Raw genomic sequence first — 20,129 nt, forward strand, 5'->3', positions numbered from 1 at the left:
TTTTGTTTTGGTTACTAGTAAACAGACGTAGGATTAACCTTTATATTACACTATTACATAGGATTAACCTATATATTACACTATTACATAGTATTAACCTATATATTACACTATTACATAGGATTAACCTATATATTACACTATTACTGCATAGTTTAGTAAATGCAAGGATAGCGTGATGATAAAAAGTAAATAAAAATCCCACATTTAAAAATTATAAGAATAAAGTAGTAATAGAATGATAATCGAAATGCTGTCCAAACATTGACTATTTGCCTAAAATTGGCGATTAATGATTAAATTATAAAAAAAATGTGTATTGCATAAGCAACGGTAACCGATGTTTGATAAGTGTGTTAGACTGATATATTTCTTATCAAGTTATGGTTTTTGTTTCTATTTTCTCCGTGGTAAAAACCATCTCATCCAACTAGTCTCTACTCTCTACAAAGCCTCCATTTATCTATTTTTCTTTCTTTCTTTTATCTATTTTCATATACATAATATGTTAGCTGTGCAATGTATATAAAAATGTATTTTTGTATGTCCAAAATGTATGTTTGTATGTCCAAAATGTATTTTTGTATGTCCAAAATGTATGTTTGTATGTCCAAAATGTATGTTTGTATGTCCAAAATGAGTATTATCAATATTTATCCTTTATGTGCGTCAAGATTACTACTGAGTGTCACCTCATAAGTGCAATATGAATGTTGATAAAGATTGCTAGCTTATATGAATGGCACCATTCTTTTTATTTTATATGAATCTTCAATATAAATTTTTGTTATTAATAAATATCCACTCTTAAATACAATCTTACAATGCTATTCATTCATTTTTCTCTGAATAGTGTCATGTGCATATGCATGACGATATAAATTAGTTAAGAAAAGAGGACTTGTTTCAAATTAGTTTTAATTACACCATGCATGCAAAATTCATGGAAAAACAGCATCTGTTTAAAATTTCCCTTGGAAATATTTCTTCCCCTTTTTCGTAACGTAACTTAAAAACCGGAAGTAAAAATCATACATTTCCGGAACTATAAGGGGTTAAGGATAATTAAGATGCTTCAAAATATGTTTTTAAAGAAATGCAATTCTGAAAACTCATAAACTGCACCACGTGCATTTTAAAAATATATTGTATGCATTTATGTTTTCTAAAAACTACTTGGTAAAAACTACAAATTCTTTACTATTAAAGGGACTGTACGCGTAATTACAAGTGACCCTCCATGCAAAGATGACAATACCTGATTTACAACAGTATCCTTGAAACCTTTATCTGATCAATATTACGGAATATATCTGATCAATATTACGGAATATATCTAATCAATGTTACGGAATATATCTGATCCATATTACGGAATATATCTGATCAATATTACGGAATATATCTGATCAATATTATGGAATATATCCGATCAATATTATGGAATATATTTGATCAATATTATGGAATATATCTGATCAATATAATAATATATTGAGTCTTTGCCACAAACTCAAATTTTCAAATCCCTTTATATTTGCAACCCGATCTTATAAACCTTTGATTTTTTTGATTATTTAACAGAATTTATAGTTTAAAATATCTAAGGCATGCAAAATTGGGTTGCAAAGATATAGGAATTAGAAAATCAGAATCAAATACTCAAATCCTTCCTTTCTCATTTTCAGATTTTAAAATTGAACGACATTTTTATCCTGCACATGTAGGCATAATTGACACAGTGTATGTATGTGGGCCAGAAAAGAGTGTAAAAACATGCTTACAGATAGATAAATAGATAGATGGACAGACAGATAGATAGATAGATAATTAGATAGATAGATAGATAGATAGATAGATAGATAGATAGATAGATAGATAGATAGATAGATAGAAATATAGAAAGATATATAGAAAAGATAGATGTATAGATAAATAGATAGATCGATAGATATATAGATAGACAGACAGATAGATAGATAGATAGATAAAAATTAAAATAGATGGATACTGGATAGATAGATAGATTTGCAGAAACACTACGGGTCTGCAAAATAAATACAGTTTTCAACATACTAGATAAAAATTAAACTTAAGAATTTTGTTTGGAAATCATTCAAATTGAACTTTAATCCCTCAACAACTCAACATGGGGTGTATAGGGTTAACGTATAGTGTAAAGTGTAGAGTATAGGGAGTGTATATTGTATAGTGTAGAGTACAGGGAGTGTAAAGTGTAGAGTACAGGGAGAGTATAGTGTATAGTGTAGAGTACAGGGAGTGTATAGTGTATAGTGTAGAGTACAGGGAGTGTATAGTGTATAGCGTAGAGTACAGGGAGTGTATAGTGTATAGTGTAGAGAACAGGGAGTGTAAAGTGTAGAGTACAGGGAGTGTATAGTGTATAGTGTAGAGTACAGGGAGAGTATAGTGTATAGTGTAGAGTACAGGGAGTGTATAGTGTATAGTGTAGGGTACAGGGAGTTGTTGTATTGTGTATAGTGTGTGGTGTAAGGTACAGGGAGTTGTTGTATAGTGTATAGTGTATAGTGTAGAGTACAGGGAGAGTATAGTGTATACTGTATAGTGTAGAGTACAGGGAGTTGTTGTACAGTGTATAGTGTATGGTGTAGGGTACAGGGAGTTGTTTTATAGTGTATAGTGTATAGTGTAGGGTACAGGGAGTGTATAGTGTACAGTGTAGAGTACAGGGAGTTGTTAAAAATGTTGTTACTTTTTTCTTCACAAATTTGAAGCGAAGAAATTGTTTCTTCATAAATTCTTGAAATCTTTCACAAAAATGGAGATTCCCCCTTGCCCCTAGACTGCAGCCCGACTTGCAAAAATAAGAAGTGCAAACTCCCCCCCCCCCCTCTCGAGACTTGTGCAGAAAGTCTGGTGGCCTAGATTTTGCCTGTCAGCTGATTGTTTGCAAGAAAATTCGCAATTTCATCTTCTTATAAAGAAACTGTATACATTGCATGCAGAGCAGTACATTGTACAATATATGAACAGTTTATGTACAATATATGTTCAATATATGTACAATATTAGTAAAATATATAGACAATAGTTGTACAAAATATGGTCAATAGTTGTACAATATATGTAGAGTTTATGTACAATATATGTACAATAGTTGTACAAGAAATGTAAAATATATGTACAAGAAATGTAAAATATATGTACAATAGATGTACAATATATATGTACAATACAAGTAAAACAGATGGTACCAAGTATGTAGCCATTGTAAATATCTAATGTACTGTCGAAAAACAGAGAGAAAATATGAGATGGATGATAAGATGTAAATAGAAGTTTCATCAGATCGTAAAATATATTTTTTTTAACTCACCATCTCTCGACATCCCTAGTGCCAAACATTTCTGTAATCTGCAGAACTGACATCTTAACAAAAGGTATGATTAGAAATTAGAATACTGAATTGCACATGAATATGAAAATATTTTGTTGATCAGCTGACAATCAATTTGACGATGAAAAAAAGTTTTAAATGGGGAAAAGTGGACAAAATTTAGTTTTAAAAAATTTACATAAAATGAGAGACATTGTATAAAAAAAATTATAATAAAATTGGTTTAAATGAAAACTTTTGATAATAATTTATATTTAGTGAGAACCAGAAAACTCGGGAATTGTATGACGACATTAAGACTCAATTCAAGACTTTGAATAGTCTAATGAACAAGATACAAAACAATGGTGCAGCGCAGTAAACAATCCCATTTATTGTTTTATTGTCGTTTTCCAATTCCACAGTTTTCTGGTTCTCACTGTAAGTGATATATTGATGGAATTGAGATTCAAAAATAAGATTTGCCAAGTAAAATGTAAAATACATTGAAAAGATTATAAATATAAAAATTAAGTAAGCTATTTTTTAAGAATAAAATCTAAGACATTTTTTGAATAAAAATCAAGATATATTGATATACCTGTTCCTATTAACCCTGTCGACTACACAATTCTTCTGCCTGGGGCATTGGTAATTGGTAACTGTACTCTGGGACCGACGAAAAAATCCCTGAAATGAATAAATTATACAAAACTAGAAATGATTAGTGCCAGAAAGCTGGAGCATGAAAACAGCTACTTTTTCGTAATAAAAAGCTGAATGAGCTTCTCTGGAATTTTCCAGAATACGAGATTGAAGACATAGAAACTTACATATTAAAGAGAAACTTCGCGTGATTCAATAGACCCTTTATTTTTTAAAAAGTTTTGTCCTTTAATCTTTATTTAATTAATATTGGCATTTTTCTATTTTTAAAAAGATCAGTTCTGTTTTTCTTTTTATCACTTTTATGGAGTACCCCCTCACCCCCTCCTTACCTTATTCATGATTTATCATCATTGTTTTGTTTAAAATGTACACTGTACAGTGTGTACATCCATCTATTTATTTACAATTCTTATTCGATTATAATGGGGCAACCAATCAAAACAACCAACTCTGGTTAGGCGGGTCCTAGTAAATTGTGATTTGTTATTTGTATTATCTCGTGCTTTGTAGTTGAATAAAAATATGAAATGATGATGAGGAACAACAATTGAAAATCTTTAATTTTCTGAAGAAAAAACAATGATAATTATTTCATTTTTTCTAAAACAAAGGTTTCAAGAGTATCGTCGAATCTTTAAAGGCGAATAGGTCCAATGAAATTACGTCTTTGATATAAACTTTGTTCTGAACGTATTTTGATAAAAGAAAAAACCCTTAAACATCATGAAAGGATAAAACTTAAATCTTAAAAATTAAAAACTTGTTAAAACGTTTAATTACAAAACAAGGGTTTTGGTCATAACTTAATAACAATACAGATAGAACACTAGATGTCGTCAATTCAAGATTTAGAGTGTTTTGTTTACAATAACCCTGAGACAGAAGCCCAAAGTAGCATGCGCGTAATCTGCCTCAGGATTATTGTGAACGAAAAACCCTTAAATCTTGAAAAGACGACATAAAGTGTTCTATCTGTATTGTTATTAATCTATGGGTTAAGTGGAATCATCACGTCATCATGAAGTTTCATATTTTTGCAATAATTTTTTTAATATTCTAGCTTAGAAAATAAATAAGGTTTTATCTGGGTCCGATGTCAAAATTCGCGTACTAGTCCTTTAAAAGTAGTAAATGTTTGCTAAATTTGCTGTATATTGTATCCTGGTATACGGTATACCCTCATAAATATCCTTTAACATACTGGTTTCATTTATATACACATATACACAGGATAATAAAAATTCTATTAACAAAATAAATAATAAATCTAGCAAACAAATATTTTTAATTATTATTTTAGACTAATACTGAATACTATGTATATCTGCATATTTACGGTGCAATGGTTAATGAGAACTTTTTAAATTTAATTGGGGACTTGCAAACTTATGCAGAAGAAACAAGGAAGAATACTAACAAAACTGATCGTTTTCAAAAGAGAAAACCGACGATATCTCATTAGGATATCATTGTGAATCGACAGTTCCTTAAATCTTATTTCAAAATACTAATTAAAATTGTAAAGATAAATACTTGAGAATTTTTTTCTTTTCCATTAACACAAATTAAAATATTCAAAAACTTTTATGTTTCTTTAAAATGAAATGCTAAAAAATTTCGCTTTTGTTGTTGGGGGTGGGGGGAATATTTTTTACCTTGCATCCTTCGCATGTGATAACTCCATAATGAACTCCACTTGACTTATCACTACACACTTTGCACGGGATTGCCTCAATCTGAGCTGAAAATAAAATTAAAATTAATTCAATTTAAAAACTTGATTAATCATTTTTAGTTTACATTCATTGATTCGTTTCCCATTCTTGGATGATTAGCCTTTAAAGATCTGTATCTGTATCTGTATCTGTATCTGTATCTGTATCTGTATCTGTATCTGTATCTGTATCTGTATCTGTATCTGTATCTGTATCTGTATCATATGTTTTGTAAAACATAACAGTAAAATCTGAAAAGTAGTGAAAATATAGGTCAGACTTGTAGATAGATAGATAGATAGATAGATTTACTTCAGTAAATTAATTGTTTTAATGACTGCCTAATTACAGAAAGCGGGCTAATTATGATTTTTAAAGCAACGGTTCATGACAGGTTTATATTCAGAGGAAAGCAGTTCAATTAAACTATTAAACTTATGATTCAAACATTTTATAAAAAAATTTCACATTTTTAAAAACTTTTTATTATTATTTAAAAGAAGTTTTACTGTAATCAGTATTCAATTCAAACGGTAAAAATGTGAAAAAATTTTAAACATTTGAATGTTTAATTTTTAATGAATAATAAACTTTTATGTATGGAACATGTTTAATGTTTTATATTTATATTTTATTTTATAATTATATAAAACATTTTTTTGGCAAAAGCTTTGACACCATGCAACATATTTTTCAACGTATTGTATTAAACCAGGATATGTAGCAAGAGTGATAGACAGAAAACTGGAGAATAAGAAGACGACATTAAAGCAATACTGAAGTGCAATTGAAGTTATGATCGGCTTCCTATGCCAGAGTTTTCTGGTCATCACTGTACAAATAATTATCAAGCCAATCTACCCAGTATTTTATTTTTTTGTTGTCTTGGTAAGTACTATACAGTTAGAATTTTAGGCATTTATTCAGTTTCTTTGAAAATTCACAAATCGAGTAATTTGATTTTTTAAAAATCTTTTCAAATTGTTCAAATTTTTTCGGTACTTTTATAAAATCACAATAAACTTAACAAAGTTTAATCAAAAGTTTTTTTAATTGTTAATTTTAACTTATTAAAACTAACTTCATGGAAGATATTATATTAAAATGGAATGAAGAAGAAAAATATTTTTGAAGACCAAATTATCTATTTTCTTATCGTGGGTTATTTTTACCAAAATTTGTACATTTTCTTTTTAAATGATTCAATTTTCCAATAATGATTATTGTGCTTTCTGAAGTCCATTCAAGAAACCCACATTTTTGCTTATCAAAAAATATGGATGGGGGTGGGGGGGGGGGGGGTTATTGCAATAATTTCATATAGAATTCCAATTTAATTATGTTTTTACCATTTGTATCTGTCTCCTGTATGTTTGAATCAATCTATTTGAAACAGGAAAAACTTGTTTTTTTATAAACTTTCAGCCGAAATTGAACTCATTAATGACAACAAAAGAAAAAAGTTGATAAATGCTGAAATTTAAAAGTATTCACATGTTTCGCCATTCCTTTTCTTCTTTTAGCTTTAATATTATCCCGTGCGCCACAAGACAAGACATTTTTTGGGGGTAAAATCGCAGTTTTAAGTTTTAAGTTTTCTCTGTAAAAGGACAAAAATAAACTTTATTGTCCGTTAAAAAACCCAGAATCACAATGTTTAGTATTATTCAAAAAAAAGGTTTTAAAAAAACTTCACTGTTAAAAAAAATAATATTTTTATTTCTTTCCGTTTTCTTAAACAAAATCCAACTGTACACAAGTGAAAGTTAGATAAAAACGCGCGGCCGGTTTTGCGCGCGGGAGCCGCGGCAACCGTTCGCCTCAACTCAAACAGATACTTTTCTCCGCGCTTACATCTTACGATATAAAAACCGTTAAATTGGACAGTTCAGTTTCCTATCAGGTTATCAGTATCACCCGTTTACTTTGGAAAAAAGTCTACAAATTTTTGTAACTTTTCTCCTACAAATGATATCCTATATGTTAAGAAGAGGGGCGGGTTTCTAAATAAAAAGATGCCTGCAGCCAAACTTTTACTTTGAGCACACATATATTTTTCCTCTCTAATTTGTATTCTTAGAAAAGAATAAGTTCTTTTCGGGGAAAAATTCTACTGTTTCCCTAAAATTATCTGCTTCAATCCCCCACCTCCTCTTACCCCTATGATATTAATGATATTAATGATAATAATAAAACTAATTATTTTCTTCTAGGTATTTTCTCCCTTTTTTAATCATGACTAATAATCTCATTCTGTCTAATTCAGTGTGTGTTACATTTATCTTATATTTCACTTGCTTGGGAACACAGCTTTGCTTGGAAACTAAAAATTCCCTCTAAAAATCAACCCACTTACTTTAAAATCTTTAAACCAAGCTAAGAACAAAAATATATACTAACTAAAATAAAAGAATAAATTCTGACAAAAATGACAACAATAAAAAACAGCTGTGAAATCTGTAAACCCAGCACTACATAAAAAAGGACAGGTGCTTAATAATGATAACAGGTAATTAATGAATTAATGGTAATGCTTAGGCAATGGCAATCAAGGGTTTCACTTCAAACCTGGACCGGTCTTAATAGTTGATGAATGAGTAGATGAATGAATATAAGAAAGGGCAAATAGACGAATGGATGAATTAAGGATGAAAAATTGATAAGGAAAGATTTAATAAGGACAGGATACAATTATGGATAAAAAAATGAAAAAAATTAATGAATTTATGAATGTCTAGACAGACAGATGAATTCTAGGCTTTGTACAATCTGTCTATCCACGTAAAGTTAAACTTCACTTCTGCTTCAGGGGATTTATAAAAATTTAATTTTTAAAAGATTCTTTCCAAAATAAATCATTTTAGTTTTTGTGTTATTTTATTGGCTTAAGTTGGATCTATAACCAGGACAGAGTTTTAAAAGAGAAGTCAGCCCTGGTTCTCAGTATTTTATTTACATATTGTATTTAATCCTATAACTTGATTACATCAAAGTCAACCATGATCAAATCGAAGAGTCATATCACCAATCTATTCATTTGTTCATAAAGGGAGTTTTTGGGAAACTCCGAATCGTAATTTGGGACTTTTTCATGCAGTAGAAACTACAAATTGTATTTTAAATTTTTTTATGTACAAAATAGGAAGAGCTCAAGTAGTTTCTTTAAAAATTTGGCCATAAAATTTAAGATGCAAAATGTTGCATGCATAAAATTGTATTTCTATTCAATATTGATTAACTTTTTGTTTGGTCCATCACCATCACCGAATTTTAAACAGAAAACATGTCCGAATCTTTTTCGGGAAGGGAGGGAGGGAGTTCTAACAAATTCTACCTTTGGCGGTAAAAACAGTCTTTTTCTGTGACGAGCTGGAAGACGATGTGGAGCGCGGCGTTTCCGGAGATACAAGAGAGGTGGTATCAGCACCTTGGGAGATAGGAGATATGGAGATATGAAGACCATGTGACGGAGATAAACTAGAGAAGGATCCGGGTATACTCAGAACAGGGGGGTAGTTTCCGTCCCCCATCTCCGTGTGCAGGGGAACCTTGATGGTTGTGAGGGTAGTGTTGGAGTCTAGTTCACCGGAGGACCCGGAGTAAATGGACGGAGGACCGAAGTTGAGTGGATCGGAGCTGAGAAGGAGTTCGTGATCCTTCCCCTCCCCCAGCATACTGCTCACGCTGCACCCGAAGCTGTCCCCGAAGAGGTCACCGAGCATCTCAATCTTGACCTCGACCTTGTCCTCGTCCTCCTTCTCCTGGTCCAGCTCCAGCTTGACGTAGCCCGGTGGGGAGCTGCTGTCGACTGATCCGAGAGGTTCCATCTTTGCTCCCATCAATGGGTTCACCATTCTCAACCCAACACTGAGCGATGAAGCAACCGTTATAAAAATATTCTTGAAACAAAACTATTTTCGGCCATTTATCCCCCCAAAAAATGTTAAATGTTGAAAATGAATAGAAAAATCAATCATGGTTTGAAATTAGATTAGAAATATGTACATTATATTGACAATTTCTTTTTATAAATGTATATTTTAGAAATTGGGTTTTCAAACCCACAAACTCATTAATTTACCGTTCACCAAATAGAGTGCGTGATCTTAGTTAAACATTGAGTCAGATATAGCAAGTGGTGCAATGTAAAGTACAAAATAGGGAATTCATGTCGTCTTCTATATTATAAAGTACAAATTCTCAAATAAGATTGCGGATTACGATTTGTCTTCTATTTCATAAAGTNCTCTAATAAGATTGAGGATCACGATTTGTCTTATATTTTATAAAGTACAAATTCTTAAATAAGATTGCGGATCAAGATTTGTCTTCTATTTTATAAAGTACAAATTCTCAAATAAGGTTACGGATCACGATTTGTCTTCTTTATTTTATAAAGTAAAAATTCTTGAATAAGATTGCGGATCAAGATTTGTCTTCTAGTTTATAAAGTACAAATTCTCAACAAAGATTACGGATCACGATTTGTACTTAGATCAGTTTTTTTCAATGATAATCAACTTTTGCTAAACTGAAAATTTAGCAGACTGACTAAAATATAAGATTTTTCTAAAAGTTTATAAAAAGTGCAAATTGATTAAGGAATAATTGATATTTGTATTAAATGAAAGACAACACGTGGGTTATCAAACCAAGATTAATAAGAAAGTCTAAATATTATAGTCGTCTTATTGCCTTAGGGTTTTACTACTGAATTAATCTCGATTTAGAAACATAATTTTAGTTTCTATTCATAAATTCATAAAATTCTCTGAACCTCGTAAATTCAATTTGTAAAAAGATATAAGTAATATCGTAACAATACTTTCATTTTAAGAGGTGTTATGCAAAAATAAAACAAAAATGTTTATTTAAAAAAAAGAACTTTTTCTTATCATCAAATAGAATAATTTTTGACTTTAGTTGTTTTAAACATTCCTAGCAGCCCTAATTTAGATCTTTAATCGTCTTCAGAACTTTTTTCTACAAATTTTTCGTCATGGCCGCCGAATCATGCTGATTCCTACTCCCGTAGTACTGGGAGACTTAAACGGTGTGAAGGTATGTTTTGTATAGCGGGGAGGGGTGTGTGGAGGGGGGGGGGTACAGGACACAGGCAGCTATCCAACTTTCACTTGCCAAGCACTAGCAAGCAGTAAATATACAGTTATACAGGCACTAACATAACACTTATACTCTTCAACATTAACAAAATGTGTTATTTCTCACTTGGAAGGATTACATTTTTCAATTCACATTTTCACTTTTTTTCGCGTTAATTGATTTTTTTTCTCAACCGAGTTTTTGATCACAATTTTTATTCTTTTTTTTAGTATCTCTATTCACTTAACTATCCTTTCTTTTTACTCTTCGCCCATATCTCGAAAATCGAAAAAATCCCCGAAATTAAGTTTAAGAAAATCGTCGAGAAAGCTGCGACAGTAATGAGTCCGGAGTCGGGTGAGTGGTAGGTTTCCTCTGCGGCAGACGTAGATGAACTGAATCACCTGGCAACACCAGGGTACAGTTACACACAACCTACAGCTACTCCACGGAGAAACTAACCATCAGAAAAGTACAACCATTCAACGTTCGCTTATGTACTCAACAAGAAAGCTATGTACATTATACAGTACACCCATGGCAATCTCTTTAGAGACCCTTATTTATGTTAGATGATAAAAAAAGCATTACAAAACTTTGGGAATTTTTTGCATACTCTTCCAACACTTTTTTCGGGGATTTCTGGAAAACTCTGAGTAAAGTCTTTCATCATTTTTTCATATTTCATCATGCTTGTAGTCTGTCTTTGTCCGTTGTTTTAACAGCAATACAGTTTTTACTTTTTTAAAAATATTTTGCAGAAAGTCACAAAAATATTGATCCAAAAACTCTATTCATTTAAATTCTGTTCATAAATGTTAGTTTTAGAATATTTAGTTGTTTATAAATATTCCAATTATTTTCTCGAATCCACAAACCAAAAAATTATCTAACCAACTTATATGTCTATATAATAAAACAAGACATTCGTATATATATGTTGCGTATAGCCAGCCAAACTGCTGGACCGATTGGGCGGAAATTTTTTGTGGACACTCATGGGTGGCTTAGGGGTGTTATAGGCTAAACAAATTGAAATATTTTTAAACAATGTTTTTAAAATTTATTTTTTGGGGGCTACGCCGGGCCCTTCAGCTAGTTATATCTATATATTTACAGTAAAACTTCAAATCATGTTTTGAATGCTTATTTTCTTATATCTATTTATAATTTTTATGAACTTATTTGTATACTTTTGAATGGGTTATTACTCGACCCTATTTGAATTTTGTGAGCTTATAAATCTAATGAATCATTATTTAGAATCTTTTTTTTATGAATCAAAGATATTAAAAATAGATATTGTTGACTTTCATATTATTTGCATCTCACTAAACTAGCATAAGGCATTCCTTTGAACTAAAGTACGTTGGAAAAAATGTTTTAAAATTCAGTTGAAAAAAATCTTAATATAAAACCGCAAGCAGAAAATGTTTAAAACTCAGCCGTTTTTGTTTTGGCCATAAACTAATTATGTCTTTCAAAAATAAAAGGGATTTTTATTAACATTTTTCTAAGTAAAAAAAAAAGAACTTTTTAGATTTTCAATAACGTTTTATCTTTATCGCTCATATGTATATTTATATTGGCTATAGCTGGCAAGACGACTGGACCAAATTGGCTGTAATTTTTTTTGAGGAAACACATGGCTACCTTGGGGGTAACTTAGGCTAAATCGATTTTTTTAAAATTAAAAATTTTAGTTTTAAAATTTTTTTTAGTTCTTCGGTCAACGCCGGTCACTTCAGTCATTTAATCCAAAACACAGAACTTTCTTAATCGAAAAATTATGTTAATCCCTTTATGTTTGATAAGGATGTTTTTGTAAAGAAAATGGCGTTACATGTTCAGAAGAAATTACAAAAAGAGGAGGAAAATCAACTTTTTGCCGGGCTAAATAAACTAGGCTCAACTTATCTTTTGATTTAAATAAATATTAGAAATTAAGCAGTTCAACTTTTTAAAATGTACTCCAGATGTATTTTTGTACACTATTGGACTGTCAACATTACGGTGACTTTACGACCTCGTGTCGCCTCTAGTTTTTATTTTAACATCCAAGATTAAATTTACTATACTCATAGTAAATATTGTAATAGATTTTGTATAAGATTCGTAGTATTAAACAGATCATATTCAACAAATACGCAAACAATCTGAAAACATCGATATCGCAGATGAGCCTGAGAAACTCAAGTTTGCTACTATTATTATTATTATTTAACAATTTTTCATTCTATTATTGATAATATTATTTAGGCGTCCGGAACATGTCACCAGAACTCCAACCAATGGCAGTGCAGTATTGTTGTCACGTGTCTCCGTATGTATTACGTGGCCAGTATACTGCACTGCCATTGGAGAGAGTTCTGGTCACGTGATACGGACGTATATCTTACATATATTCGTTTTGGTATAATTTTGACACAGTTTGATGTCAATTTCTCGAGACAGGAACATCAGATTAATGTCTTATAGGTATCGTTCAACTCCTGAGATTCTCAGGTTTCAGCCTATACCCCCTTTCATTTTTCCTTTACAGTCCCTTTAATAAGAGTTATGATTGGATAGAGTGTAATATTTCAATCTAAAATGAAAGGAACGAGTTCTTGCCACCACTTCAAACGCTTCTATCTTATTTCTTTGCAAACTAATGGTGTACGCTTTTGATATTTCAAACAGACTATTTGATCTAACGGTATTAACAGTTTGAAACTACAAAGATTTATGGATTAGAAAATTGGAGTTTGTGACAAAAACTCAACTCCTTTACTTTAAATTGGTTTGGCTTGTTTCAAATCTTAAAGATCTGTAATCCGTTTTCATCTTCTCTTTAGACCATGAGCTGATAATCATAACAATGTATGTATTAAATAACTATGCCCCCCCCCCTTTGAAATTCTAAACAGATGTTGGTCCGATTGCTCAACCCATCCCATTTCTACAGAAAAGTGTCTTCTGCACAATAATATTTTCTCTCCGAAAGTTGTCACAAACACAGAATAACGATATATCAAGATATAAAAGCTTACAGTAAAATGAAAGAAGAGATATAGAAAGATGAGAATAAAGAAGAAGAAAGGGGAAAGGTGGAGAAGTTAGCATCAAAATAGAAGAATTAAGAGAATACGAAAAGGAGCTAAAAGAAAAGCGAAGAAAGATTAGATAAAGAGGAATAGTAGATGTAATAGGAGAAGAGGAGAAGGATTCTTTAAAGAGGAATAGCAGATGGAATAGGAGAAGAGGAGAAGGATTCTTTAAAGAGGCATAGCAGATGGAATAGGAGAAGAGGAGAAGGTTTCTTTAAAGAGGAATAGCAGATGGAATAGGAGAAGAGAAGAAGGATTCTTTAAAGAGGAATAGCAGTTGGAATAGTAGAAGAGAAGAAATATTGATAAAGAGGAATAAAAGAATGAAAGGAGAAGAGGAGAAAAATCGGACATTGCCATCATTGCTCAGAGGATCAAAAGAAATTACGCTTATAGTCCCTTAAAAAAAGTAAAAATATAAAGGTTGCCTGAAGGATTCTTACTGTAAAACTGTTAATGAACAGTTTCCTTTACCGCTAAACAACTAAAAGAAAACATAAAGCAAACAAAGGAGAAACATTGATTAAAGAAGAGTTGGGAGAAAGAAATAGAACGAATTGGAATTTCTTTTGAGATTGTCTAGACGTTAGTGCTAAAAATGGCCAAATTTTATTCATTGCAACCAAGCCCATTTCTTTGAGATTAATTTATGCAGCATATGCATCTATTATATTGGGAGGAGTTTTAAATCAAAATCTGCTTCTCAATGTATTTAATTTTGTTTTTTTGTCTTTTTTCTCATTTCCATTTATTGTCTTTTGTCTGTTAATTGTTTTCTTTTTCTTTTTTATATTTGCTGTCTTTTGTCTGTAAATTTTTTTTCTTTTTCTTTTTTATATTTGCTGTCTTTTGTCTGTAAATTGTTTTCTTTTTCTTTTTTTTATTTGCTGTCTTTTATCTGTAAATTGTTTTCTTTTTCTTATTCATATTTACCGTCTTTTGTCTGTAAATTGTTGTCAGTTTTCTTATTCATATTTACCGTCTTTTGTCTGTAAATTGTTGTCAGTTTTCTTCTTTATATTTGCTGTCTTTTGTCGGATATTGTTTTCTTTTTCTTTTTTATATTTGCTGTCTTTTGTCTGTAAATTGTTTTCTTTTTCTTTTTTTATATTTGCTGTCTTTTGTCTGTAAATTGTTTTCTTTTTTCTTTTTTTTATTTGCTGTCTTTTGTCTGTAAATTGTTGTCAGTTTTCTTATTCATATTTACCGTCTTTTGTCTGTAAATTGTTGTCAGTTTTCTTATTTATATCTGCTGTCTTTTGTCTGTTAATTGTTGTCAGTTTTCTGAATTCTTATGTTGTCTTTTGTCTGTCAATTGTTGTCCTTTTTGCTTTCTATCTGTTGTCTTTTGTTAGTTGAAATATTTGTATTCAAGGCTTCTAAAAGTATAAGTTGGGCCACAAATCAAAGCTAAAAGGCTTGGCGATACTTTAAAGTTGGTTCAGTCTCAATATTTGATCCATCATATTGAAAACTATGTATTTTGTTGCTCACCCTGTCTTCAAGTTTTACTGTTTGGAGAAATGAAAATGTGAAATTTTTGTAAAAAAGTGTCTCTGTAGTCTGTAGGTAAATATTTTCTTACTTAGACAAAAAGTGAGGGCAGTGTACTCTTAACATTTGCATTGTAATCCTCTTCAGCAATCAGTGTTTACACTTTAACATCTTATACTCCCACTTATGTACAGTTTACAGTGTACAGATATAGTTTACATTGTACAGGTACAGTTTACATTGTACAGGTACAGTTCACATTGTACAGTGTGCAGTTTACATTGTACAGTGTGCAGTTTACATTGTACAGGTACAGTTTGCATTGTACATACAGAAGCTTACAGTAAAATGAAANAATATGTACAGTTTACAGTGTACAGATATAGTTTACATTGTACAGGTACAGTTTACATTGTACAGGTACAGTTAACATTGTACAGTGTGCAGTTTACATTGTACAGTGTGCAGTTTACATTGTACAGGTACAGTTCACATTGTACAGTGTGCAGCTTACATTGTACAGTGTGCAGTTTACATTGTACATGTACAGTTAACATTGTACAGGTACAGTTAACATTTTACAGGTACAGTTCACATTGTACAGGTACAGTTCACATTGTACAGGTACAGTTCACATTGTACAGGTACAGTTCACATTGTACATGTACAGTTCACATTGTACAGGTACAGTTCACATTGTACAGGTACAGTTCACATTGTAAGGTACAGTTTATATTGTACTATGTGTAGTTCATATTGTACAGTTCACATTATACAGTGTGCAATGTGTTGATCACATTGTACAGTATTTACTGTGCATCTCACATGTTAAATAGAACCAAGCGAACCTCCCCAATATTTCTCCCTAAATTTTGATAACTGCGGATGAGTTCAAAGGAATCAAAATAGTTATGTTATAAGAATTACCCAGTAATATTGGTCTAATATTATCATGATTTAAGGGACTGTAAGGGTAATTTCAGGTGACCCTCTATACAAAGAAAGCAATTTCCGATTTACAACGCTACTCTTGAAACCTGATCAAACATGTGGAAGATACCGTTGTTTTTTCTAACTTGAAAAGTAGTTATTTCTGTGAGTTTCTCCATTGTTTCTTATAAGCATGGAATGCGTGACTAACTTTCGCAGAGAAACCGCAAATGAAAAAAACAGTTAAAAAAACAAACATTGATATCTAATTTATACTTGATCAGACAAAGCTTGCAAGTATTCTGTTCTTATTGGTTCTGAAAAATACTTCGTTCTTTCTTTTCAGATTTTTCTTATTTTTTATGTTTTCTGTCTTTTTTATTTTATTTTATTCTCTTCTCCTGTATAATATTTAATTCTATTCTATCTATGTTGTATTCTATTCTATTCTATTCTATTCTATTACCTACATTTTATTCTTCTATTATATTTCATTATATTTTCTACCCTACAACCCTGTCCCCCTATTTGACCCAGTTATGTCATGATATTCCAATATTTCAATAATCCATGCCTAAAAAGTGTTTTTATTTAATCCTCCAGATTCTCAAAAATAAAAACAATTAGCATCAAAAAATAGGACAAATAATTAAAAAACTAACTTTTTACCCAAGAGTCCAAATCTGGAAAAAGTGTTCCGAAAAAAGTCCAGGGTGTCCTGAGAAGGCTGAGGTGTGTTCCAACTTTCCCAAATTTTATATTTGCATTCTGTATTTATTAGGTTCTTTCTAAATTGGTACTTAAGATTTGTAATTAAACAGATAGTTGAATTTTATCTTGATAAATTAAACACTTTGTAAATTCTAAAGATCTTGATAAAAGGACTTTAAAAAGTAAAGAAGATTAAAATTTAAAAAAAAAAATTTAAAATGATTAACAAAAAAATTCTTTCTTGAGAAAAACCAATGATTGTAGAAATGATAAATTTTGATTCCTTCAAATTTGAATCCTTTTTAACCGGTTTGAAGTTTGAAGATTCCTACACGCAAACCATAACGTGACTTTTCACATGCTTATAAATAGAAAATTAACCAAATTTACAAATAGAGCAGATAGAAAATTAATAATCTTAAAATTTTAGTATGAAAAATGTACTTTAAAAATTCTAAGAACAATTTATAATTTCAATCATCCTAAAACTAAAATCTTTTTAATAAAATCGTTTTTGCTGAAATTATGAAATGGATAAGATTGTAATAACTTTTTTTTGCTAATGTAATTGTCATTTGAATTAAAACATGAAATTTATATAGTTATATAGTTGTTTTTGTTGACTAAAAGTGTAAACTGTTATCCTTTAATCTAAATATAAAGATATATTGAAGGGGGACGGATGGGAAATATCTAAAAGCTTGATTATAATATGTAAATGCCAAGTTGGCTTCAGATATTATACTATATATAGATGTCATTGAACATAGTTTGAAATATCTACGGTCTACGACATTTGGTTTTAAAGAAATTGGGATTTAAAAATCCGAGTTTGTGGCAAAGACTCAATTCCTTTGAATTATGTTTCCCATTTCTTTTGCTAAGGGGGGGAGGAAAATTATTAGGAAGGATATATCTATCTTTATAGAAAGTAGTATTCTCTGTTTGTACATCTGTTTGTACGTCTGTTTGTACGTCTGTACGTCTTGTGTGGATTTCCTATCATAACTGATTGACCCCTTGCGCGATTTAGCTCAAATTTTTTTTTAAACCACGGGAATATTTCACCTGGGTTTAAACTTTGAAGTTGAATGGGTTGACTTTTAAAACAGAAAATTCCAGGCAATGTTGGGTTCCTATGCTAGTATTATTATATTAAGTGGAGAAAATGCGAAAAATATAAAAGGATTATGTTCTTTGGGTAAATGTGAAACGAAGATATATATTTATAACATGCTATTCATTGTAATTTAATGGCGGACGGTGTATTTGAACATACTTATTTTTTTGGTACTTAATGCTTTATGTTACTTTTAGTTTAGTCGCAGGGTGAAAATCAATCAAAAAAATTAAGATACACCTAATGTGTAACACGAACCTCTGCCCCTTTAGTAAAAGTAAATCTAACCTATATGAAGCATAAAGTCTGACCGCGTCAACCTTGTGTTGCACCGGCTAGTCCTGTCCATAGAGCTAGGTACAGTACAAACTGGAAAGGTTGACCCGGCTCGGAAATTGATATGTACTACAGCTGCCCTTGGTAAAAGTTTTTTCTCACATATTGAGTACAACGCATTCAAATACTGCATAAAATGTTTGATGGATTACAAGTTTAAAGCATACTTGAATATACGTTAAGGGACTGTAAACCTAATTTCAAATGACCTTCTATTTCTAGACTGGCATGTTAGATTCACAACAGTATCCTTTAGAACTTTGTCTGGTCAAGGATGAATGAGATTTCCCTTCTTTTCTAGTTTAAAAAAGATTTTTTTTTCACAAGTAGGTTCTCTACACTGAGTTGTGACTGTATATCGCATAAACAATGAAGGAAATAATCAGAATTTGACACTTTTTTGATAGAAACCACCTCCTCATTGTTGCTGTGAATTGAACTTAAAAACAGTCTCTTCAAAATACCCTTTCCTGGTTGTATCTGTGTTGATGCATAAATTCATCTCCATGTTTAACTATGTATTCGCAAACATATACATATCTTTATTTAATGTACAGGCCAAATCCGTGAAATATGTAAATATATGTACATGTATGTACTTTCAGGCTGCGAAGCACAATAAAGAAGAAAGTTGTGATTAGGTATGGGTTTGCAATAAACGTCGGCAACTTGCAAATATATTGCAAATATATTGCAAATATATTGCAAGTTGGAAAATGTGAGAATGCAACCATGGATGCTCGCTAGACGTCTCGGTGAATGCAGTTTTAAACCAGGAATATGAGACAGCTGCAGTTTTACTGCAGGTTTTTTATGTTATGATGCGTCAGACATTTTACTTCTGCCGGTATTATGCACTTTAATGCATTTACAGTATACAGGGTTACCCGCAAAGGATGAGACTTCAGAGACGACTGTACAGAATTTTACTGCCTTACATTTATGATTCAACTGTAACTGTTTCTTCAAGGTAAAAGAATTCAATTCAATTCAACTCATTTCAACCTCGGTTAATCGTCAAATTTTAAGGGATTTAGGTCGTCTTTAGAGTCTCATCCTTTGTGGGTAACCCTGAACTTGCAGGAAAATGAGTTCATTGCGAATGACAGTTAAAACTTAAAATGCCACTTTATTTTGACCATTTTGAAGCTGGCTTCAATAAACAAATTAAAACTTACAGAAATTCAGAAAAATTAAAATGAGAAATTTAATATCTTTTATTTGTTTTAATTTATTGATAAAAGCTTTTTGAAATTTAAATTTATTTCTACAGATTTATTTTCTATTTTGTTTATTTATTGCAGAAATATATCTATCTATCTCTAACTATAAAAATCTATCTATATATATATATTTATCTATCTATCTGCTATATATAACTCAGCTGATCTGAGAAAGCATGGTGTCTATACGGTCATTCACCCCCCTCACAATATTCTTCAATAATATTTAACTATTTACAATTAGCAATGTTATTTCTACCATTATTACCATTTTTAATGATTTATAAAAATAAAAGATTTATAAGTACTTTGTGGTGTTATCGTTCAAAAGACAGAACAAAGGAATTTAGTTTTTGCCACAAACTCTGATTTTTAAATCCC

General features: G+C 30.9%; 1 protein-coding gene across 1 annotated transcript in view; it reads right to left on the minus strand.

Annotated features, from left to right (window-relative positions):
- The window catches only part of LOC111698724 (probable nuclear hormone receptor HR3), a 28,631-nt gene extending 17,303 nt beyond the window's left edge, over positions 1-11,328 (minus strand). The window contains exons 1-5 of the mRNA XM_023469140.1: positions 10,681-11,328; positions 9,077-9,609; positions 5,683-5,768; positions 3,960-4,048; positions 3,359-3,411 (exon numbers count right to left, since the gene is read on the minus strand). Of these exons, the coding sequence (XP_023324908.1) occupies positions 3,359-3,411; positions 3,960-4,048; positions 5,683-5,768; positions 9,077-9,596 (748 nt within the window). The 5' untranslated portion in view covers positions 9,597-9,609; positions 10,681-11,328. The remainder of the gene's footprint in view (positions 1-3,358; positions 3,412-3,959; positions 4,049-5,682; positions 5,769-9,076; positions 9,610-10,680) is intronic.
- Between the last annotated feature and the right edge of the window lie 8,801 nt (positions 11,329-20,129).

This window comes from Eurytemora carolleeae, unplaced genomic scaffold, assembly GCF_000591075.1.
Source record: "Eurytemora carolleeae unplaced genomic scaffold, Eaff_2.0 scaffold331, whole genome shotgun sequence".
Lineage (NCBI taxonomy): Eukaryota > Metazoa > Arthropoda > Copepoda > Calanoida > Temoridae > Eurytemora > Eurytemora carolleeae.